This window comes from Argiope bruennichi, chromosome 4 (genome assembly GCF_947563725.1).
Source record: "Argiope bruennichi chromosome 4, qqArgBrue1.1, whole genome shotgun sequence".
In the NCBI taxonomy this organism is placed as follows: Eukaryota; Metazoa; Arthropoda; class Arachnida; order Araneae; family Araneidae; genus Argiope; species Argiope bruennichi.
The window spans coordinates 113,955,408-113,980,762 of NC_079154.1; the positions used below are offsets into that span (position 1 = coordinate 113,955,408).

The 25,355-nt window shown below is 28.0% G+C and overlaps 1 protein-coding gene across 3 annotated transcripts in view; it reads right to left on the reverse strand.

Moving 5' to 3' along the window:
* Window positions 1–25,355, reverse strand: part of LOC129966502 (calcium-transporting ATPase sarcoplasmic/endoplasmic reticulum type-like) — a 50,321-nt gene that overhangs the window by 19,941 nt on the left and 5,025 nt on the right. For all 3 annotated transcript variants that reach the window (XM_056080932.1, XM_056080935.1, XM_056080933.1), the window contains exons 2-5: window positions 7,931–8,107; window positions 6,486–6,503; window positions 5,274–5,356; window positions 2,699–2,812 (exon numbers count right to left, since the gene is read on the reverse strand). In XM_056080932.1, coding sequence (XP_055936907.1) covers window positions 2,699–2,812; window positions 5,274–5,356; window positions 6,486–6,503; window positions 7,931–8,048 — 333 coding nt within the window. In that variant the 5' untranslated portion in view covers window positions 8,049–8,107. The remainder of the gene's footprint in view (window positions 1–2,698; window positions 2,813–5,273; window positions 5,357–6,485; window positions 6,504–7,930; window positions 8,108–25,355) is intronic.

Genomic DNA, 25,355 nt, shown 5'->3' on the forward strand with positions numbered 1-25,355 from the left:
AATTTGTCGTTTATCGTCTGATTTTATTTAAAACATATCAAACATTCTTATTTATTGTATTTAAATTCTGTTTTATATTCTATTGATACTTTTGGAAGTTATAAGAAATGACGAGACTGAACTTTTATCTTATTTGTCTTGTCTGTACGGGCTTTCGCCTGGTTATCTGTAAATTACCCGCATATCCGCAATGGATTGATCGGTTTTGTTTTTGTTTTGAATATCAAGATTGACAACCCGATTCTTTTGCAAATATCATCTATTAATTCTTCTCTAACATGATCATATTCTAGAATGCATACATTTGTTTATAACTTTAAAAAGTAGACCCACATAATTTTTTACAGTTGATTGAACTCTTTAAATAAATGTTAAAAGAAAAATTGAAATTTTAAAGTGGATAAAAGAAATATGCTATTAAAAACATCAGTTTTTGTGATTAAATGTAAAACAAAATAACTAAACTTTATATTGGCCATCATCTGAAATGTCATAAGATAATTTCCCAAATAATATAGCCGATCTTAATATAATTAATATACTTTTGCTTACTTTTTAATATAATTAATATAATATAAATATATTAAGACTCTTTGTATTATATTTATTAAAAGAACAAGTATTAATATAAGAAATAATATGGTAGATGACGTTATGATATGGGCGTGATACGATATTTTATAACAATTCATTTCTTTCATTCGTTGCTTCGAGTGCAAAATTAAATGAATTTTCCTCCTTTATAAACCACAAATAATATACTATAATCGATCTTTGGCAATAGTTGTGAATATATGTTTTTGTTCATGTTTTCATGGTAGATGGAAATAAATCAGCATTTTAGTTCACTAATTTAATCAGATGAAACAATGTTTTTCTTATAAAAATGTCTTCTAATCTAAATGTGTCGGATCACATTTCTGAATGAATTGTCTCTTGTAACGCTTTCTCAACATTCTGGGTAGATTTATCCGTAAATAAAAATAAATTTCCCAGCTTCTGTCCCAACACCCTGTTGTTGACCTTCAAATCAGTAACCTTCTGGAGTGCATCAGGCATTTAAACAGCAGTTGCTATGCAGTTGTTTATGAATGAATTATAGCTTGAATCAGTCTTTTAACGAGCATTCGCTGCACATCTTCAAACAAAACACTGCAGCCATTGAAAGGGAGGTAGAGAGAAAAAGAAAAAAAAAAAAAAAAAAGAAAAGAAAGAAACAAAGAGTCCTAATTTCGGAGGCAGGTCGTTTCTTTTTTATCGGCAAAACTAAAGGATTCCACGATTCTGGCAGCAGGACAAGGCAGGAGGTAATAGCTTTCAAGGACACAGAAAGACTAGATCAAGCTAAGGGAGAACGGAAGATAGAAAGTGAAAGGGGGGGGGGCGGTAACTCTCGCACACAAACAAACGAAGGGAAAAGTCACCGAAAGAGACATACTTTCCAGACCTAGAGCTGGGAATATAAATAGATGGCAAGGGTACAGGCATTAATTGTAGTTTTTGGATCAAGACGAAAGCAATATTTTGCACATTCGCCAAAGGCTTCTGGCAGTGGGACCTGATCTAAATATGGGCATGATGAAGGGAGGCCTGGAAACCCGAGCATCGAAGAATGGAGCTGACGAACAGGTTCTCGAGCATATTGTGGAAGCCTCACAAAAGGAAGTCGCCACTCGCATTCGAGGAACAATACTCATTGAGTACTATTTGGAACTAAGAATCTATATTTACAGTCTGATGAAACAGACGAAGGATTTTGAATGCCGAAGCAATGCACACTGCAAAATCTATCTGTAATCAAATTAGTAATGATTTTGATTTATGCATTTTCTTACTCCCATGAGTCAATAGTTAAGAGAATTGAAATTTAAATTTCAGTTATAGAGTATCAACTTCGTGTGTCATAAAAAATAATCTAAAATAATTTAAATATTATTTAAGCTATATTTTTAAACTGCCAAAAACATGAAACAATAGCCTTCTTTTACTAAAACTTGTTTATGAATTTGACTCAGCATTCAATAAGAAACAGTTGCAGTTAATATCCCATTAAAGTATTATATTTAATTGTCCATTTAAGTGTAACATTTAATTGTCTACATAAAGTTCTTTCCATTTTCAATTTTTTAAAAAATTAATTCCAGAAATATAAATGTAACTCGAATTTTTAACAAAGAGTTTAAGAGTAAAAAATAATAGGAACTTGTTAGAGAACAATATAAATAGGATTTTTATTAGTAGAATTTCTGTTGTATTTAACTTGATACAAAACAAAGACAATTACATTGAAATATTTCTAAAATATGCTTTATCCCCTCATTTCCATTAAAAATCGGAAACTTTTGAACAAACATGCATTCATGGCTCCTATTTTTTATTTACAAATCAAAATTTCGATTCAATTTATTAAGATAATATTCTAGTGCTCAGGCTATACAGCTCCATAGAAACCAATGTGGTTTTTATTGCATTTAATAATTCCCCCCCCCCCCTAAATCGTGCTTTGTTCCAGATACTTAAATCTAACGTTTTATAAAAGCTGCTTTGTTAAATGGGTGAAGGCTTATTTTGCCTTTATTTTCAAAGGAATACCAATTAATAACATATTATGACACATTTGTTGGGAAAGTGTTAAGAATTACATCAACCGATTGTGGCAATAGCGTGGAAATAGACAAGTCATGTTTGTGACACTTACCTGCCATACACCGACAATAGCATTGGCAATGAGAATGAGAAGAATGACAAAAGGTTCCACGAAAGCTGTAATCTGAGAGGATTCGTCTTCATGTTCTTCGAATAACGCTAGTACCTAAAGAGAAAGAAAATTCACTTAGTTCTTTTCTAAAATATATTTATGCATCTTAACACATATATAATATAAATTAAAAAAAATTTTTTTTAGTTAATTATATGCTATCAATATCTATCTATATCTATACGATTCAAATTATTTGAATTTATTAATTTAAGAATATAATTAATTAAAAAAATTCTTATTTAAATATAAGCTATTCTTATAGCTTTGATACTACAAATTCTATATTTTTTAAAATGTTAAGTTTGATTTGAAAATTTATTTTTTTGTATTATAATAATAGTTTATTACATATCAATTTAGATTATTTGATATAGAATTTTGAATGCAAGTTCACTAAAATTTTGTTTACAAATTGGATTAATGCAATGCTAAATATGGTGAAAATAGAGATTCGAATGAAAAAAATTATATAAAAGCTGCCGTATATTTAAAAGTGTATGTGTATATAATGATGCTTTACAACTAGAAGAATAATTCAAATCTAAGTTATATTTGTTTCATTTATTTTTCCAATAACTTTAACAAATCCATCAATGATCACTACAAAAGAACAAAAGGACGCTTTTGGATCATTATGAAATAACAATTTACGCCGATAATTCACAAAACGTAAGCCTCGGCCCTTCAGAATTTCAAATTCCTCACTGAGTTATCACAAAATTTTATAAAAAAGAGGGGAAAGTTAATATTAAAAACGCTTTTTATAATATAATCTAAAGCTCAGAGAATTTTAATTGTATGTGCTATTTCTTATTTGTCCGAAACTGTATCTTCAGCAGTTGCTGTCATATAATCAAAGTATAGCGTGGAAAATAACGTAGGAAAGGAATGGCAGCTGATGTGTCCAGTTTAAATCCAAAATTTGAGAAAATACATTCAGCAAAGTTGTTCACCCTTTGATTGTTATATGTATACATCTTTAAAAGTAATACATCTTTATGTCACTAAAAATGTGCATTATTTTGACTTAACTGTTCAAAAATAACTGTTATACAAAAAGTGCTTGTTGGAATTTTACATAAAGCACATAGGAGATATCTGGATCCAGAAAAGGCGTAAAGAAACGAATCTCTTGGTAACCATTGACTTACGCTATCTAGATTTTTTTTTTGAAAATCCAACGCAAAAATCGAATAAGCACCTCTCGGAAGATAGAGTGCTCTTATTTCACAGCCGCTGGTGTGACCAGCGTATTTATATAGAATCCTTCGGCTTCTATTCCTTTATAAAAGATTTGGTTTCTTTTTATTTTATTCTCAGGTCTTAGAAAGGACTATAAGCAATAAAGACACGCATACTGAAGCTATAAATTTTCGCCCGATACACTTGCTTTCTTCTTAAGATTTTTAACATTTATTGTAAAGCTTCTATCAGACATTATACAACACAATACATAATACATTTTTGACACTCTTTTCTATCTATAAGAATAAATTATTTTTCTTTTGGATGCGAAGACATTGTGCCATATTTTTTGGTGGATATTTCAAGGAAAATTTTTCCATGATTTAAGGCATTTTAAGAAAAAATTTTTCGTTCATTTCAAAATCAAATATAAGTTATAAGATTTGGGAGTTCAGTCATATATTGCTGGGATTATTAGTTGACATAAAAGTTGCAATACAGTATATTATATTTTTTCTTGTGATGACTAAGTTCGTGGTTCTTGGTTCTAAAAACTTACAATACTGATTTCTTAAATTGATATGATATTTATGTCATATGCAATTGTGTTTTTTTAAATTATCTCTTCTTTCAACGACATAATTTTCTTTGAACTCAAAAGACAATACCGAATTCAATAACAACATTTTTACACACATTTCTTATTTTCTGATGTTATATAAGAATAAGTACTTTAAAAAGTTTATAGCATTCTAACTATAAGCTTGTTATGATTCTCCTTTCTTGAAGTAATTTTGTTACCTTTTTAAAATTCTGAACTCTTTTAATGCTTATAAAAACAAAACCGACTGCAAATGTAAAGTTAAAAAAAAACACCAATGATTCGGTAATAAAATATGCAACCGTTCTTTACTAAAACTATGTTTCCCCGAACAGTTTTCTATAGAATTTTTAAATCACAAAATTTCTTCAATTTTTTTTTAAAGAATTATATTTAGGAGAAAGTTACTACATTGCATTAAAACAAAGTGAGCACCATAAGAAACATTTCAAATGTGAAAACTGGTGCTTTAAAAATTAAAATTCATAAAAAATTATTTAACTATTAATTCACTAGCAATTTTTTTAAATGTACTGAGTAAAACAATCAGTCACTGGATATTAGTGATTGCAAAATGATGATTTATAAGGATTTAAGGAAATAAACTTTCATGAGGCTTGACAGGAGTTTTGTTTATAGCAAAATATAGAGTGAAATATCTATTATGGCGGAGGAGGGATACGAGGATAAGAAAATCATAAATAAGAACAATTAAGAGATACTTACAAATGAAATGATGGCTGCTAATAACAAAATTTTGACTAGGAGATCATCGAACTGCTCAATGATGAGCTGTAATAAGGACTTGCCTGAAAAGAAATGCACATTTATCAATTACAGTGTAATTCGAAATATAATTAAATTATGATATATTAGGTATTGGCATTAATGCTATAATTACGTCCATTAAATTATATTAGGTACATAAGGAATTTTTGTCCTGTGCACACGTTTATATAAAGCAAAATTTAAAAAAAAAACGATACTTCAATATTTATTCCGAAAATAATTTTATTTTAAATTTTCTGTATAAAAAACGGATTTTCGAATAACAAACGATTTTTATTAGACAAAAAAATTGGTTTTTAAATTTATATATAAACCGAGTAGGTAAGTGTTATTTTTTCTAAATTAATTGGTTTAAAAGAACTAATAATTTTGATAAAAAAATAAACTGCTTAATTTATTGTATCCGCAATTTTTTTTAGAACACTTCAAAGATTTTTAGTAGTTATTATTTTCATTAATTCTTCACTTCTCATATTCATTTAGGATAGTTGTTTCTGAAATTGCAAAATGATCAGCTTATTGCTGTAATAGCATTGCAAAACGACATTTGTTTTTTATGAAAAAAAAAATTACTCACAACTTTAATTTTCAATGAAATGCACATTCTATCTATCTTTTTTAAAAAATTGTATTAATTCAAAACATGAAAGGATTCCAGTTGGAGGCTGGTTTTTTTTCGTGTTTTTGAGAGTTTTGTTGATTATGCTTTAATAAGTTTTTTAAAAATATTTATGAAGATTCGTCCGAGCTTAATGGAAAAACATAAGGACAGTTTTAGATTGCAATTCCTGTTCGAGAAAAACCTAAGAATTTTCATCCATTAGCTCAAAAACTTTAGTTAAGAAATAAGTTATCTTTTTTTTTTAAAGCATTCAAACTTTGAGATATGATTCATGCATTCAACGCAAGTAGACAAAAACCATTTGAGAAAGATTAGACAGGGAACGACAAAATCCACTTTCCCAACTTCCACAGAAAGGGACAAAACTTGACATACCGAAGATTTTGAAAATCCTTTTAAATCAAATTTGATAGAGATTAAAGTGCACAGGAAAGGACGCATGAAAAATTGCCAAATCTCTTTAGCGAAATTTCCTTTTTATTCCACTATTTTTTTTTTTATCAATACATATAAAATGAAAAACTTACCTTCTTCGGCGGGAAGCTCTGCAAAAGAAAAGAAAAGAAAATGTTAAGACCCAAATCAAACAAGACGTTTATCAGATTATACAACCATGTTTGAACAAAGAAAATCTCTCAAATTATATTATTCAACTTTTAGTGCGAATTTCAAACTTGCTTTTAGTTTTTTGAATTAAATCGATTAAAAATACTCTTTTTACAGAAGACTAAAAACTAATACATTTTATTAATATGTAGTAATTAAAATTGATTGGACAATTATTCTTAATTATGTGATGTTGGTGAGGGACCTTTTTACCATCAAGAGAAAAGCTTTCAAATTGATTTTTTTCTCCTTTCAGTTAATCAAAAGAATTATGACTTAAAATCATAATGCGAGTTTTGCTGTATTAAAAGCTAAGAATTTTCATAACGAATTACTTTATGTTAGTATAATTTTAAAACAATATTAATTCAAAATTGGTTAAAAATAATAAATACAATTTCTGATCACCAAATGAGCATGCTATCAATAAAATTTAATATTTAAAATATTTTGTGCTTTCTGAAATATTTAAAATACAATACAAAGTATGTAAATAATTAGTGTCTTTAATAATATTTTGGTTCGATTTATTGGTGAAAAAAAAAACCACTCTGTTTGCATACTACGCCAGACATAATAAATTAATATTTTCTTAAATAAAATTTAATCTAAATTGCTAAACATATTTTGGTACTTAGTCAAAAAATAATTTAATGATAATTATCATAGGAAAATAGTAACGTGGATAATTTTGTCAAAATTTGTAAGAATATATGTTTTTTTTTTTTTAAATAAGAGATTCGATTAATGCATACTAAAAATACATATACGATTAATGCATACTATCAAGACGGTCACAAGATAGACAAATATTTAGGCCAGTTAATACTTGACTAGTAATAACTGGCTGTAACTTGGCAAGTAATAACTGACCAGTAATATTTAACATTGCGATGATTTATTTTTTTGGTTAATATTAAGACCGATACTGCTTTTAACAGACAGTTTAGAATTCGGACAGTGGTTTTTGAATTACAAACGTTTCAATTTTTTTCTAATTACTTTATCGAAATCTAAAATTTATTTTCAAGTATTTTGTTTTACTTATTATATACCGTTTGCTTATTTAATATTTTTTTATTTATTTAATTGAGAAATGGTATATATAGTTAACATTTCTCAACATTAAGATTTCATTTTCCCCATCTTATTTATGATCAGTATTTAATTATAAATAAAAACTGACAGAAATTGTTGCTAAGGCTAAATAGCAAGGTGCGTTTGCCAAATGTGAATTTTTTTCTGGCAATAGTTCGCCAAATGTAGTATTCCAATTTGTGATACTATAAAGAAGGGTTTGGGTGAGTTTGACGATGGGGCATTTAAGTCTTACTAATATCTTAAAATTGTGAAATGAAATACTAACCGTTAGGGCCATATTTTTCTTGGTGCTTCTTGACTTGATCGAGAGAGAGACCTCTTTCAGGGTCTGTGTTGAAGTAGGCTAGTGTTTCTTGATACGTTTTAGTGTGAGCTAACTCCATCTTGTTCGGAGTTTGTTTGACCTAGTTAACCTGCAAAGTGACTTCACTGGAATGAAGTCCTGAAAAGAAAGAAAAGAAAACATTAACATTGCATCCAAACATCAATAAAAATTACGAATAATTCAAAATGCAAGAAGAAATTTCAATAATCAAAATGAAAATTTACATTAAAAAAGATCGATTAATCTAAAAAAAAATTCCCATATGCAATGCACCATGGTTATGAATTGATTCCCTTACATTTGTAATATTGAATCATTATTTTGAGAGTAAGCATCGAAAATAATTTAAAATAAAAAAAAAACATCTTTTTTTAAAACACTAATAACAGTATATAGAAACTGTTTTCTACTTTGACTTATTTTAAACTTGAAAAATGGTGCAAATTTTCCTATACAAACTTCTGCAAGAAGAAAATTCCTTTAAGAAATAGTATAGAAATAGTGTTATAATATTTATACTTTAATGATAGGAATTAAAATATGCATATTGAAGTAAAAGGAAATTAAAAATATCTTTTCAATATAAGAATTTGGCACGAGAACCTAAAAAAAGAAAATAACGAAGAATTAAAAAAAAAAAATCTTTACGATATATATATAATTTATATAATTAAAAGTTATTTTTTAAAATTGATTTAATAGCTTCGCTTAAAAAAGTCAGAAATGATTAAAATTATTTCATTAGAAATTCATAAGATTCATAGGAATAAATAATTCTAACAACATTCAAATGGTGTTTAACCTTTTTCTTTCCATATAAAAAGAAAGTGCGAAATATACTATCCAGGCTATCTCCCCCCCTTTTTTTAATTAAAAGCAAATTTAATTTTTTAAATTAAAAGCTGCCCAGATATACTTAACAATCATTTCATTTCCATTTATGAAAGAAATTTTCATCCGTTTGTTTACGTTTCCATCAGAACATCCCTTTTGAAAATACGGAAGGGCAAAAAGTTCACAGGAAACAAATCTTGGCATTTGCAAACCCAATTTAAACACAACGGATGTTTACAAAGATTCAAAGAAACTTGAATTAACCGCCTAACCGTTATTTTGGCGAAAAACACAAGAGCAATCGACCTCGATAATACAAGAATTGTGACGCTAAAAGTAAGAAGGTTGGTTAATCAGAACCATTTGTTGACACTAATTTTGATAAATAAAGATTTTCTAATATTAATAGGAAATTGTAGTGTAACAAATTTATTGATGGCTCAACTAAATAGTCTACACTCAATTTTTCAACTTCAACTGTATTTTTAACTTTGTTTTATCCCACAAGAAGAGAATTTTCCTTTTACAGGTTATATTTGACTTTTTGAATGAAGTATAATCTTCAGAATTTTTTAGTACTTTTATCTCATGAACTATCTAGTTATCAAGAATAAAAAATATAAGAATTTTTAAAGCACATTTAAGTGTTTTTTAAAATAGACAAAAATATTTAATTTCGATTTTATTTGACATTTATAAAACAAGTTTTTCAATTCTAAAAATGTTTTGTTGAAATCAATAAAACTAGTATATATTCTAACAACTATTGATATATGTAATAAAAACACACGCAATTTTGTAGAATACTTTTGGGTATGGTTCATAATAGCAATTTTTTTATTTTTTTTGCTTTTATCAAAAAACACAATTATCAAGTCATCTTCAACTTTGATTTACGTGTTGGCAATACAAATTAAGCAGTTTTACAAAACTTAAAAAAGGTTCACAATACACAAACATTTAACTATTCTCCAATCCAGTCTTTGCTCCACTGACTGAGCAAACTGAGTCCTTGGCTTGAATGTTAAAAATAGAAGCTGTGTTGACATATCCTATTTTTAAGGTTTCAGTCTAATTAAAGAAAACGGAATCTGAGGTGAATGTTCATTGGCGATGCTAATACTTGTGTGCAGGTTCAGCATTTTAACTTTAAGCTTGCAATCACTACAAATTAGGAAGATAATAGTTACTTGAAAATAGTAATTTATTATCTATATCTTAATATCATTCGAAATTTTCAAATTAAGATGCTTTATTATTTACGCTTAATCTAAAACATTTTGCTATAATTTTTATAAAAACCACGCAAAAATTAAAGAATTTTTTTTTCTAATATCTTATAATGCCTCCTTTTTTTCAATCTTTAGCGCAATAATACACTGAAAATTCGAAATTAAAACATTAATCTGGGTTTAAAATCTTAATTATCAATGATTAGGAGAATTTTTTTGTTATAAATTTTATTTTTTACATGAAAATTTTGAAATCAAACAGTCAAATTTTATAAAAACTAAACAAATCTCTAGTCCATCATGTTTGTATCTTTTTTTTAAATCTAATATACATATTTTTTCAAATTTAATTTCTATACTTTACCCAATTTGAATCTTGTTCTCTATTTGATTCGTATATTTAGAGTTTTACTGCATGCGATACTGTATTTTTTTTAACTTTAACATCTGAACATTAATTTTGCAGAATGTCGCGTTTCTATCTCAAACGGATAACATGTCTTCGATGACATTATAGATAAGTTTTTTTTAAACATAAAGATGTTACTATGGCAACTTAAAACGAACTTTCATTTGAAATTCAAAGAGAGGATTAGAAATATTTCATATTTTTCTATTCGATTTAAAATGTATTTTATTGTCAATAAATATATTAATTATGCAATGCTAATTGTGTTAATTTGGAATTTGAAGATTTTCCATGGATTTCTTTTGCTCCATTTAAAGAACTTGTTCATATATTTAGAAATCCTAAGTTTTAATCGTAACATTTTTTTTTCCTTTTTATTCATAAGAATTTTTAAATTTCCCCCAACTCTTGCCGAGATTTCTAACAAATTTGTTTTTGTGGTCCTGAATGCATCTAAACATTAGAAAATATGGAGACATTAAGCATAAATATAGCCCGATTCTATTTAATCATTGTATTTAACAATTTTAATGAGATTACAACTTGAGCTTTCTTTTATTATAATGAATACTATGAGCTATTTCCTGCTAAAATTTATACACGATTCTTTTTATTTTTTATTTATGTGATTCACTGCCAGATTAAGGTATATTGTCTATTGACTTAATTTAAATCCGAAAAAAAATTAAAAATAAAAAATTGCTTGACAAAAAGTGTCAATATCTTCAAAAATAGCTACATGCTCGATAAATTAATTTTCAATTGCAGGAATCGATTTTCCTAGAGAAGTTAAATTGCAGAATTGGAGCTGAAGTTTGGTATTCCCTTTAATGTGACGGAAAATGCAATAAAAGAAAAAAAAAACATTCATGTGATTCCGTCAACTTTATATGCCAGCCTTTATATGTTTTCCGTCAACTTCGTCCCTTTCCTCAACTCATTTTATCCTCCAGGAAAAAGAAATTGTAAAAGAAAAGTGTTTGTGTATATTCTAGCAGAATGCCTGGGATCTCTGCAGCTTACAGGTGGAGATATAGGGTTGCTATTATATTTGTTCGTCTGATGAAGCTGAAAAGCTCGCCAATAGCAGACCGTCGCCAAAATCAGCTCCTTTCCCGTTTTTGAACTGGCTCAGCTGTTTGAGGTTGATTTAGTGCTCGTAGTAAAACGTAAACGTCAAGTGTTTCTATTTTTCCAAAAGGAAATTTAGACAGATGAGAAGCTATAACTTTCCAAAGCGAACATAAAAATGTGGAGTAAAATACTTTAAGTATTTTCTGTCGTCGTCTTTCTGAGAAACATAAAATACTAATACATGAGCTGTCATAGCTCAATAGTAGACTGTCTAGATATGTATTGGTTGAAATTATGCATGCTCTATTTATAGATCTAAATTTCATTTAAAAAATAAGCTTACTATAATTTAAGCAATGTTTGTCTTTAAAAAGTAATATGTATTGTTCATTTGAGACTAGAATTTTTTTAAGCTTATAAATTTTCAGTTCCAGATAATTTTCCCCCCTTTACCCCTCCTATTTGAAAAAAATCCCAAGAATATTATTCTGAGGTTTAAATTAAATTTTAATTTAATTTAATTCGGATAATCAATAACCTGTTCGGTCTTTCAAATGAAGCAAAAGTTTTAAAATTATGAAATTTAAAAACTAAATTAATATATTTTATAATTCAATAATAGAATAATAAGTACATTTATTTTTTTAATTTTCTCGAATTAAGAAAAATAGCTAGAAAAGCTCAAACGGTTTATTAATTAACATGTCTGATAAGGCAATGAATTCAAAATCAATGTTTAAGGATTGAAAGAATAAATTAGTCATTATTAGAATAAATGTTATTGAATCTTAGATTTTTGCACAAAATGAGGCAAGAATTTATGCAAATGTTTCATGCGATGTTTTTCAGTCTATTTTCATTACAATTATTTGACAGTTTAAGTAGGGAATTAAAACTTCTCAAATTACTTTCTTTTTTAAATAAAATTTTATAAACAAATTAAATTTTTATCAAAACATATGCAGCGGAAATACCTTTATAAATTAAAATAAATAATTTATAAATCTTAAAAAATTAAGATGTATATTTGAGAAAGATAGAAACGCTCAATTTTTGTGTATGGCTGTCACTGTTTGAAGGACTTCAATTCATTTCTTTCATTTACTAAATAATTTTAGCTAGCAAATTAAAACAATAACACTTAATTTTTTCAGAATAAATAAAGCTGAAATAATTTGTTTATCAAGAATCGAAAATGTTAATAAATGGATTTTTTTTATTAAAATTGTAAAAAATAATCGAGGCGACTTTGCACTGCAACAGCAAGTAAGTAAAGAGAAAGACGGCTATGGAGATGTATAATCTAAACAAATATAGAAAAATGCGTGACATGAATTTCCGTAAAGGAAACAAGTGTCGTGAAATTCTTTTCTAAGACACGATATCGTGCAGAAAAAGCATAAAAAACAATCACGTGACTTTCCTGAACCAATAAGTGCATATGCTTTTCAGAAATCTGTTAAAGCTGAATACAAAAAGTATCAATAAATATCACCTCCACGACTTGCATTTTCTACGATTGGAACAACAATGAAAACTCACCATTAAACCAACAAACTCCTGTATTCTGTATCCAATACACACAACTACACACTTTTAACCAGGGAAAAAGAGAAACACATAATTTTTCAGGACTAAGATCTGTTAAATAAGCATTGATTTTCTGGTATTTTAACAAAATGTGAAATGTTTGCTATTTTGACACGTTTTAGCATTTTTATGGAAAGAAAGAGCGAAATTCTTAGCAGTCTGTTTTGTTTCTATTACTAGGTTCAAAGATTTATTACGGAAATAATCGCCTCAACAGTGTACTTTGGATGAACTCCAAGCTGTAGTAAAAAGAAACATCTTTTAACTGTTCACACACTGAAAACACTTCTTCACTGTTTGGTTTTGACCCAGGAATGTGTTACTAAAATCAAGCCAAGCGTAATTTTTGGACGCAAGAAAGGTAAGCATTTACACACATTAAATAAAGAAATTTTCTAAAGATGTCAACATTTGTTACTGTCTCGCATACGTACAAAAACTCACTATAAAAACAACTTTGTCGCCAAACGGCGATAAACAGTGAAGTCCAGCAGACAGTACCGAGATCTCGGCAGAGAAACATAACAGTGTCCTGTTCGGTCTTTTGAGGGAGCTCCGCAGCTCGTGCTGACGTCATAGTGATGCATATCCGGTTGGAATTTGCAAAAGCATGTGGTACCCGGAAAAAGAAAGCATTAGATTCTTCAACAGTAGAGACAGCTCTATTCATTGTTCAAATAGATTTTATAGCTGCAAAATCAAGGAAGACATAAGGTGCACGGCAAATTTCGATAATTTAATATCGATATTTTTTTCTCTTTTTGCCATAAAGTATGATTTATAGAACATATGCCAGCTTGATGTAAAAGAGTAGGTTTCGGGATTGAATTTAAGAATTATATGTATTAATATTCAATAAAAAATAGAATATTTCAAGACTTTAAAATGAAATTTGTTTACGGATGCAAACGACTAATATTTAGTATTCTAGTGGGTGCGTAAAAAGTATTGCTTTACTTTAAAAAACGTTTAAATTAATAGGAGAATCGATATGACAATGCAAGACAATTTATGTTGATATTGCATTCTTTTTTCCTGTATTTAAAATAAAATTAAAAACTTCCAGGTTGGCATTTTTTTAAATTATTTTTTTATTTAAGTAAAAGGCACACATTTTCTTTGTTAACAATCTGATAAAAATTTCTAAAAATTTTCATTTAAGAATGTTAGAATTCTCGCATTCATTATTTCAAAGGGAGATAGAAATATAACCACTAAAAGGATTCAGAAATTTACTGAACAGTATATAATTTATAATGCTCGCTGGATCGTTTGCGAAAATCAAAAGTCATAAAATATTATGAGTAGCTTATTATTTTAAAACTCAATTCGCCAACAATTCATACAAGATGATTTATCATATTTAATGAAGTAATCTTACTCTTATCTTTCATCCTGTCTTAACAATACCGAAAAAAAAAAAGTTGTCAGGCGGTTTCAGTGGAGTTTTCGAAATGGTGTGCAAACCACCTGCACGAAGACACAAACACGATAAATTCGTGAACTGTTGCGGTTTGTTTGACATTTCAGAAGATCACCTGTTTGAACAGCTTATGTATAAAGAATGATAGTTTATATTTTAGTCAGTGACATTTCTATTCATTCATGATACCTTAAACGTATGAAAAGTGAAGAAAAATGATTGAGACAATTAATTTCTTTGCCTAAAAGACAGCTGAAAGGGACTTCTAACACAGTGATTGATGGATACGTTATGAAGGTTATATCAAAATTGTTGCAGCACTTGGGACAAATGCTCGCTAGTCGTAATTTCTTTCCTGGGATTTTGAGAGTAAGACAATGAACTAAAGAAAATATATATACCTCACATCATAGATGAGAAAGGGATTAAGAGGGTTAGCTTTTCACCCATCATTAAGAGGGCGAAAAGCTAACAACATTTTTGTGAGATTAAAATTAAAGCAGATTAAATTGGAACTTAAATTCATTTGAATGAAATAATGGCAATATTTTTAAGCTGCCATACCGTCTGTAAGTTGCGAAATAAGGTGTTACGAGTGCTTTTGCAAATCGTGAAGAATTCAAAAAAACAATATTAGAGTTTTAGTTTAATTAGAGTTTTGATCTGATTTAACATCTTCAAAGATAAATAATTTACAAATATCCCTATAGAAGCACTAGGATAGCTATTCTTGGATGGATTTCATAATTTTGAACGAAGGTCAGATGACAAGGATAGCAAGTGAGCGGGAGTCATTTTTCCAAACTCTATACCATTGAGAGGACTTTTGATCTTTAATGTCATAGTTAATGTGCGCTACTCCTCGGTATACAATGAAATCATATTTCGAATTTGGAACTTTCCAGACCTAAAACCGAGCCTTTATCATTAGACTACTGTAATCTCCAATGAACTCTTCGGGAGTATAATTCGGAATATCACTAGAGTTAAAAGAAAGCGAGCTGGAGTTAGTTGACTGCATCTCAATGCAGAGGTGTTAGCTTGGGAAAGTCGAGTCTATCAGTGTTTCTCTTGATTTTACCATATTTCTCCAATCACAATAAACGGTTGTATTTTTCATTTACCTCAGAAATCTTACTGGAAAACATGACATAAGGTTCGAAAGTTAATTTCTATGAAAGGCAACAGTGAACGCATTTAAAGGTGACGAATAACCACCACTTGATGAGAACCAACGAAATCAAAGACACGTTTAACAATCAATCTTATCTGGAGCATAGTGGTCGCGCTATTTTCCTTCACAGATATCACTTTCTGGCTGAAAATAATGCAGCACAAAAGCTTTGTTATCTGGGAAATCTTTATCGCTCCAAGTTGACAACACGGACTAGCATTGAATACTTTTTTTTTATCCGCCCTTTGCGTGCCGCCCGCCCTTTGCATTCATCAATAATGGTTTGACGTCAATCATGTCCCATGAACGATGGGAAAAGGCGATGCAGTATGTCATCAATTGGACCGAATGTTAATTGATAAAATAGCTCGAGTTTCCAAATATAAATTTCACTTTTTATTTTTTTCATCGACGAGCACCGCCTATTTGATTTGAAATCTGTACAGTATTTTTAGATTGATCTCAGTAGGTGTCTGGGTCATCTGCTTTACGTCATTAATTTTTGCCAATTTTTGATTTGTTAATAAAGTTAATCCTATTACGTTGTTTTATTTACTGTACGTTAAATTAAAGAATAAAATTATTGCCATCTTTTCTTTTATAAATTAAGGTTATTTAAATTTAATTCTTTAATAGCACTTTTTGTTAAATATAAGTATAAACAGTTTTGTAAATATAATTTCTTAATTTTTTTTTTTTTACTTGAATCAATATTTCCTATGTTGTTTTACAATGAATCTGTATGCTGTATCGTTTAAATAAATAAAATATTTTTGAAAATGTTCCGAGAGATAATCTTTATTGGAATAAATTTTTAAAACATTTTCATTTTTAAGCAAGAAGAAAAACTATTTTAAAGAGTAGTACTAATTTTGAAAACTAGAAGATCGATTATTTTTTCAATATGGAGTAAGCATAGATTAAATTCGATTTCTAATAAAAATATTTTTTGAATATGCAAATATTTTATGGTGTTTTCTTTAATATTATAGAAAGTTTTATGGGAAAATAAATATTTTTCTATCTTAAAATATACCATATCAAATAAACTATTAAAAATGTTAGAGAACAATAAACAAAAATATATTCTAAAATAATTTTTGGCATCTCTTAAATTTTTTTCTCTAAGTGATAATTTTGATTTATAGCATTTTATGTGCTTACATATAATAAACCTGATATAAAACATATTTGTAATCAAATAATAAAAGTAAATGCTATTATTTGATCAGATCTTAAAGAAGAACAAAAAAAAAAAGATTTTAAGTAAGAAATAGTCATCTTCTGTCTAAATACATATATATTTGCTATAATTAACAGGGTATTTTTTGTCTTTTGTTGCTTTTAATGGCAAGATGACTTAAATTATTTGAAGGAGAAAAAATATAATTGATTCTTGCAGAAAATTAAACGAAATGTTCTAAGTAAAATGAAATAAAAATAAGTAATAGATAATGAGTTACTTCATTTAGCTTAAGAAAACGTTTACTAAATAAATGTTTCATAACTTTTACTTAGTACTACTAATACTTTCCTATGCCGAAAATTTTTTATATTATTTTCATATTTCAAACAAGCCTTTTGATAATGTATTTAAAAAAATCTATAAAAAGGCCAAAATAATAGACAATGCACTATCTATCTTGCCGTTTTGTTTAAGATATCCCCAATTCTCACCTTTCCTAACAGTCAAATGACCTTTAACATTTTTAATAGCATTTAATGTCTACTAGAACAGCGATGCACATTTTTGAAGCCTACACACGCTTGAATGATATAACTTCGGCCCTTCTAAATCAATTTTCTTATTGCCAAAGTAATCAAATTTCCATTAATTTTCTAACGCAATCTCGTAATTCGGAATTAAAGATCTGAATACGATATGTTTTAAAAATTAAATTGAAACTATAAGATTATAAAACAGATTAAAGCTAAATTTGATCACAATTCTTTTAGTTAGTTTATTTTTTCTTTAAAATTATTACTTAAAAGTTTAAAAGATAAACACAAAAAGGGAGAAATGTATATAGATTTTGCTCAATTTTGTTGTTCCTATTTTAATACTTTTTTTGCTCAAAATTATCGTCTGCTTTCAAATCGTTAAAATAAAAGCAAACGATTAAGTAAAAATCATTTTTAATCATAAATGATAGTTAAATTTATTTAAAAGTGATTTAATATTTTATTTCGATTAATTAATATAGTATTTAAATTGATTTAAATGCAATCAATTTATTTTGAATCCTGTTAATTATTGTATTTTGCTTTTATTATTTTCTATAAAATGTTTCTAGAATTGAAACGACAGATTTTGATCGACTGAATGAAGCATTTTATTTTACGAGAAAATAATGAAATCCTATATTTTGGAATAGAATGCTTAGAAATTGAAAGAATCGCGATTCGAAAAAAAGTTTATACAAGAAAGAAAAATCATTCGACTGTAAGAAAAACTCGAAGAGGTGTGTCAAGTTATTTATACTTTTATCTTCGAATGAAAAAAGTAGATTACAAGCGAATTGTTGGATGCTTCAAGACTTTATCTCTGCGTAAATTATTGCACCAGCTCTTAGAACTCAAGGGTTTTAAGAACTGAAAGTATCTACTTAAGATTTTCTTTAGAGTGTACCTTCCTTCCTTCATGTTTATAAAGAGAAATTTGCTGTTGAATTCACTACTACTTTTGTAATATTTGTGCATCCGTTTAAAGTAAACAAACGCTTTTTCAAAATCGTAGCAAACGATATTTGATTTCTGCTTTCAAATGAAATAATATAAAGCAACAGAACGATTTTTAAATATTCGAATAGAAAAAAAATCTGTCACAAAAGTTTGAATCCTGATTTTCTTTGACATAAGAGTATTTTTTTGAATTAAAGACAAAACCTATTTTGGTTGATAAAGAGTAATTCTAGGGTAGAAAAAAAATAACCTGAATGTATTTCTTTCAATCAACCTAGCATGGAAACAATGCTTCAGGAACAAAATTATTACATTAAAAATTGCTTTCCGCTTCATATTTAATGATGGTGAATCCGTTATTCGATACTCAACTTTAGAAATGCTTCTTCTTTAATGATTCCATTTTGAAACAAAAACAACTGAGAGAACAAATAAATTGGATTTACTTTCCAATTCTTTTTTTTTAATTTGATACTGGATGGAATTTTTATGGAGGTATTTATATGCAATCGTTTTCCTATTTGTACATAGTTTATTTCATAGAAGTAACTATTAAGAATAATCAAAATTTAAAACGAAAAAAAAATGAATACCATTCTTATTTTGGTCCGTTTATACAAAAACTACGCTACGATAAAGAAATTTATCTCCAATTATATAAAAATTTATACGTGCACTTTGTATCTCTATCTTTTGATACATAGCTCTAGATCTTTAGGATATAGAGCTATCAAATTTGTAACGGGCGTAGTTTGAAGGCTCTTAATACTATCCTTGGAGAAATATTCCAAAAATTTGAATTAGTATAATGAAGTTAATTCAAAATCAAACATAATTTTGGCGATTTTTCAACAATAATTTTGGAAAACATGATCACGCAAAAAATAACCTATACAATTTTTCAAAATTCAAAAAATCTTCCTGTAGTCGATATTAGTTTATTTGTTGAGCAATTCCCTCCTCATGCTAATAATTTTAAAACAATAAATCTTAAACATTATTTTAGATAATATTTTATATATTCTGTAAATATCTAATTAATAGTTGATTAGACATTAAGTTGAACCCCTTTTAACAGAAAATTTATGCACGGAAGTAATGTATGTTTTTGCATATAATGAGAAAGTCTCCTAAAAAAGCAAGTTATTGTTGAAATTTTGTCGGATTCTTTTTGGTTTTCATTATAATTATCTTCAGAATTTAACAACGAATAAAAAAAATTATGGCTTGTTCGTTTTTAATCTCTTCTATTCTTTACTTGCATATAATTTGACGAATAATATTTTATAGCTATATTAACTTAAAATTTTGTCTTTGGTTTATACAAAATCTCCAGAAAGCAACAATTCTTTTATCAGCTTATAATAAAATTACTGAATAAATCTCGATCATCATTATATCTAAGCGATTCTAGATTTAACGCCATACAATATTTGTAATTATCTGATGAATTATAAATTGAATATGCGAATGCACGGTTTTAAATCCTGAAGATTAGTACAAGGCATCTGTTATGTACAAGCTTTTTCATACAATAAAAATATATAAACGACTCAAATCTGGTGACAGCATCCCGTATATATAGGATAACATTTTCTTGCATATCTCTCGTCGAATCATATTTAACGTCTTACAATGGATTCAAGAAGATATTGTTTAAAAGAAGCTGTGGAGTCGAAAAAACCTTCAATATCCCTAGTTATTTTTTAAGGGCGATTGCATATTGTGACCAAGACCTATCGGACACTCCGGTTTAAAAGAAAACATTGTCATTGTGACACAAGAAAAATTTCTTTAAAAGCCTCAATGCATTCCAAACGTTTCCTGCCCCTCAAAAAATATTTCCACTTCTGCCGTAAAATAATCCACCTGCTCCCGCTTCTTGCAACTGGAGTTCTTGGCACTCAATCCAAAAAAGTTTACTGGGCAAATCTCGGTGCCGGATCTTGGTCTTCTGATATTTTGAATGCTTCCTGAACTCCTTGGCAGTATTTCTGTTCCAGCTGTAAATAGTCGACACACAGGTAAAAATGACGAGGAAGGTTGTCTGCAGGGTCCTCAACACTAAGTTATTTCAACAGCTATAATTAGAACTTTTTTTCCTAAGACACCCTTAGATTTTTTTTCAAATACATATTTTTATAGTCAGTCGACAATTAACGCAAATTTCGTGATTTGTCGTTCAGTAAATCTTGGCTAGAATATTTTTTTCTATTTGGAAGGAATAAAGTAATATTTAGCCAGATTGACTTTTCAATTGGAAAGGAATAAAGTAATATTTGGCCATATTTTTTTCTATTGGAAAGTAATAAAGTAATATTTAGCCATTTTTTTCTTCTATTGGAAAGGAATAAAGTAATATTTAGCCATTTTTTTTCTTCTTTTGGAAAGGAATAAAGTAATATTTAGCCATTTTTTTTTCTTCTATTGGAAAGGAATAAAGTAATATTTAGCCATTTTTTTCTTCTATTGGAAAGGAATAAAGTAATATTTAGCCTTAAAATTTTTTGCTTATAGAAAGGAATGATATTATTTTCAGGCATATTTCAAGATAAGAAATTAGTACGAGTTAAGTGAATAAGCTCATTAAGTTGTGGCCTAAAATTATTACTAAAGTATAAAATATTTTACTCAGTGTTATAAAATCTTAATTCTAAATTAAATGTTTCAATATCATCGATTATACTTTTTCAGGGCGGTGTAAATTGCATCTGAATAAATTATAAAAGTCTCAGATAATTTTATTAATGAAAAAGGGTGTTCATTCCGATAGTTATGATTTATTTAAAAATTAATTTAAAAGAAGTGAAAGCTGATGTTTTTAGAATAGTGACAAAGAAAAACAAAATATATAAATGAGATCGTTTGCTAAATAAAAGTAAATTTCTTGAACAATCTAAGTTTTCTGATAAAAACAGTTATATTTGTTAATCTAAAAATTTTAGCTATTTAATTTTAGTAAAAAAAGGAATTGTTCAAATGAGTGAAGCTAAAAATGTTTAATAGTAATTTTGATTTTAAAAGAAACAAAATTTATTAAAGGAGAGATTTTTTTTCATAATAGAGCCGTATCCTGATGATCGAAAGCCTACATTTAATTTATAATATTTGCAAATCTCCAAGTAGAAATAATTCTCAGTGAGCTATAATGAATCATTCCAACAATTATAACGTTTCATTTATCTCTGTAAAAGTAACATTTTTAAAAGGGCCTGACATTTCTATGATAGCATTCAACTTGTACAAAAGTTGTGCCAATTTTTTTATTTTATTTAAAAGAATAATAATAACATGCATTTCATGAACCAGTTGAAATTCTTTTATAATATTCTCAAAAGAAAAGGCATCGATTGTAAAGCATCCTTTATATAGTTGAAAGATTCTTAAAAGATGAACGAAAATTCCATAGCATTAAGGATCACGGTGAAAAAATACCTTCATTTTATGAATGCTGTTTCATTCTAATTATGTAAGCAACAGAAATTTAAAAAAAATCCCTGCAAAGAATTTGCTTGTATTTAGAACAATAAAGCACAACTGATATCCCGAAGTATTTTAAAGCTGCCGTCCTGCTGCAAACATCATCTGCTACAAAGAGCAACCTGTTGCCTTTTCGCGCGGAAAGAACGATGACGGTAACCATAGCTACAAAACTGAATGAATCGGTTCTTCATAAAAGATGCAAGCAGACGTTGCATCAAAGGCGTGCGGTTTTTATTCAGAGTAGAAAAGAAGGGAGCGTTTCATTGCAGCTATAACGGGATTGTTGAACACCTTCATTTTAATAAAAACGATTGACGGGGAAGCTGCTACCCTGACAATTATTTGGGAGAATATTTTTCAAATTAAATTCGCTGCCGTTTATCAGAAATAAAATATGCATTGTGGCCTTGACCTAGTAATCGATGCATTGGATATAGAAAACATGTTGGATAGTGGGAGTAAAACTATACACTTTTTTACTTGCAAGATTTTTTTATATTCTTTAGAGAATCTGAAAAGATCTCAAACATCTTCTTAGAATGATAATTTTCCCAAAGAAAAAGGTAAGTTCTTTTCTGATTTTAATGCAAATTGAAGTTTCATCCAGCTTTCGACCCCTTATAGAACCTATTAAACACTGATAATCACATATGAAGCGATGTAAGAAGACTAGGGTGTAAGACTATTAACAGGGTGATTAGAGATACTTTGGATTAGATCCGTGAGATGTTGTATCAACCCCTATACCAAGAGAAAAACTTGCTGTTCAAGTACCTGCACCATCTTCAGATGAAAAGTCAAGAGAATAAGACAAATTTCGCAATTTCTCACGATTATCACCAAATATAAGAGACTGTTTAAAAGAGGATATTCATCGAACTAATTTCTTTTGCCAGATATCAATCTTCTTATAATTATCAAATCTCACTTTCAAAAAAAATAAAAATTTTCAATTGAAGTTAATTAAGGAAATTATTTCAACAGATGCATCAAGTCATTTATTTGTAATGTCAGCGTGATATGCGCCTGAGAAAATAACGATAGATGATTTTGCGTATTTTCCACTAATTCGTTAATTTCTGCATTTTTCGAGCTCTGTAATTAAAATTTTTAAAGGATTGATTAATCTTGCTATGTAACATATTTTTGTCTGAAATTTTTGGTTTAAATTATTTTTTTTTCTGGAAATTTTAGCGATTTAATAAATACCAACCATTGAAATTATAAAAATATTAATTGAAGTCAGTGCGTTTTCAACATCGTCTGGGATTAACACAATTCTGCTTTTCATTCCGACAAAAGCTATAAATTGAGTTTAATCTTAATTCAAATGTTTTAGAGAGTAAATTATCTTTAAAACGTTATCATTGCTTCCAATTTTGATTCTTTTTTGGTTATGAATATCAAATAGCAATAAAAAGAATATGTGATAGTAAGATATCAAAATCATCTGTGCCTATTTAACTTTTACTATGGTTGCTTTTTCTTGAAATATATTTAGTTGACCGCAATTATCCTGATTTTGAAATATCAGAAGTGTAAAAAAATGTAATACTTGACACCAACTAGGTTCATGTATTCAAAGACTGAAAATTACATTAAAATGCAACACAATTTCAATAAGAAAATTATCTTAAATTTTTTCCCGTTTTTCGGCAATACAACAGATGTATATTTACGAACAATAGTCCAGATTTGCCAAGATTTTAAATTTAAATTTTTGAAAAAAGTGAGATGAATACAATTAATGAATTCCTTTAATAAAATCAGCACCATTTTATTTATATATACTATATTAAGAAAAATCAGTTTATACTATATAAAACATTTTTATAATCTTTCAAACATACAGAAGAATATTTTTATAAAAAATGTGGATATAATTTAATCCCATAGTATAGTGAAACCATACTGGGTTAAAGATTTAAAGAAAAACAACCAAATCAGATCAATCACTTTCTGTGCATCAAATTTTGTACATATAAAAAGAATTAAATGTCCTTATTTATAAATCAGAAAGGCATTTGTTTTTAAGAATCTATAAGCACAAGATAAATTCGCAAATTTAGAATTAAATCGGACCTAGAAATTTTAATAATTACTAATTTAAATTAATAAAAATAATTTAAATTAATAAAATTTACTAATTTTTGATTAAAATTAATTTGTTTAAAATATTAATCGTCTAATCGCAATATCTTTACTATAACTAAATATATTTATTAATTCATCGAAAAACGATAAAAAAGGGTGATATCACAAATTTGAATTAATGCGCGTGCTGTAGAGTGAATTGTTCTACAACCCTTACAAAATAATCGACAGAGTCATTTATTTATGAGTGTAGAGGTTTTAATCCTCGTATAAAGTAACGTTTCATAATATTAAGTCCTATTTTTTGGTGCGAGGACTTCAGCTGGCAAACGAATTTCCTAAGTGTATTTAAAGAAACAATTTCGAGGGACGAGGTTTTTTTTCTTTTCTGATTCGGAAAGCCTCATCGTGTCGTCTATTTATTCTATTCCAAGACTATCATTAGCGTCTAGTTTATTTGGCGGAGAGCTGGAAGTGCAATGGAATACTTGCGGGATCCATTGTACAGGCTGTTGCCGAATTTGGACGCAACCTTGAACATTCAACGTACCTTTTGTGCCAAAAAAAGGGTTAACCTAATTACCCTGAAGGAATTCAAAGACCCAGAATCGCTTGTCTCCCAGAGATTCAAAATAAACCCATCCGAGTCCAGTGGAATACTTTAAAAACTATTTAGCATGACGGATTTTCAAGGCTTTACAGAACAATTTGGAAGGCAAAAGGTTTAAATAGTATACATACCAAATGTTACAATTGAATATTCCTAATAGAATTATTCTTGCCAATTTGATAATAATTTTCCCCTTTTTAGAATCTGTTGAATCAAAATAAGGAAAGAAAATCGTTTCATTAAATTCCAAAGAAACTGAAGTTCCAATTATATTCATTATTATTTTTTAATAAACAAATATAAAACTTTCTATAGCTATGCTTTCCATAATAGATAGTTCCTATATACAAAGACTCGGATTTCAATTTTTTACCATTTTAGTTATAAATATTCATAATTTAAAAATGACAAAAAACTAATATTGTATTTAACATAAGATTGTCTCTACGCAAAATTTTGGAAAAGTTAAAGACAATTGAAATTAATATTCCATGAGAAATCAATTACAAAGTATTCGTCATAAATAGCAAAATTGATTATAGACAATTAGACGTTCTTTCAAGTTTAACAAATAAAGGTCAAAATAAATTAGAGCAAACGACGAATATTATTATTTTGTTTCAAGTTCCATCACAAAATTTGATGTTTTTAATAAATGAAAATTTTTTGTTTAATATATTTAATTTTTTTGTTACATTTAATACATTTCAGTATTTTTTCCTATAATTTAATTATAAATTTCTTTTTCTATCCAAAGTAA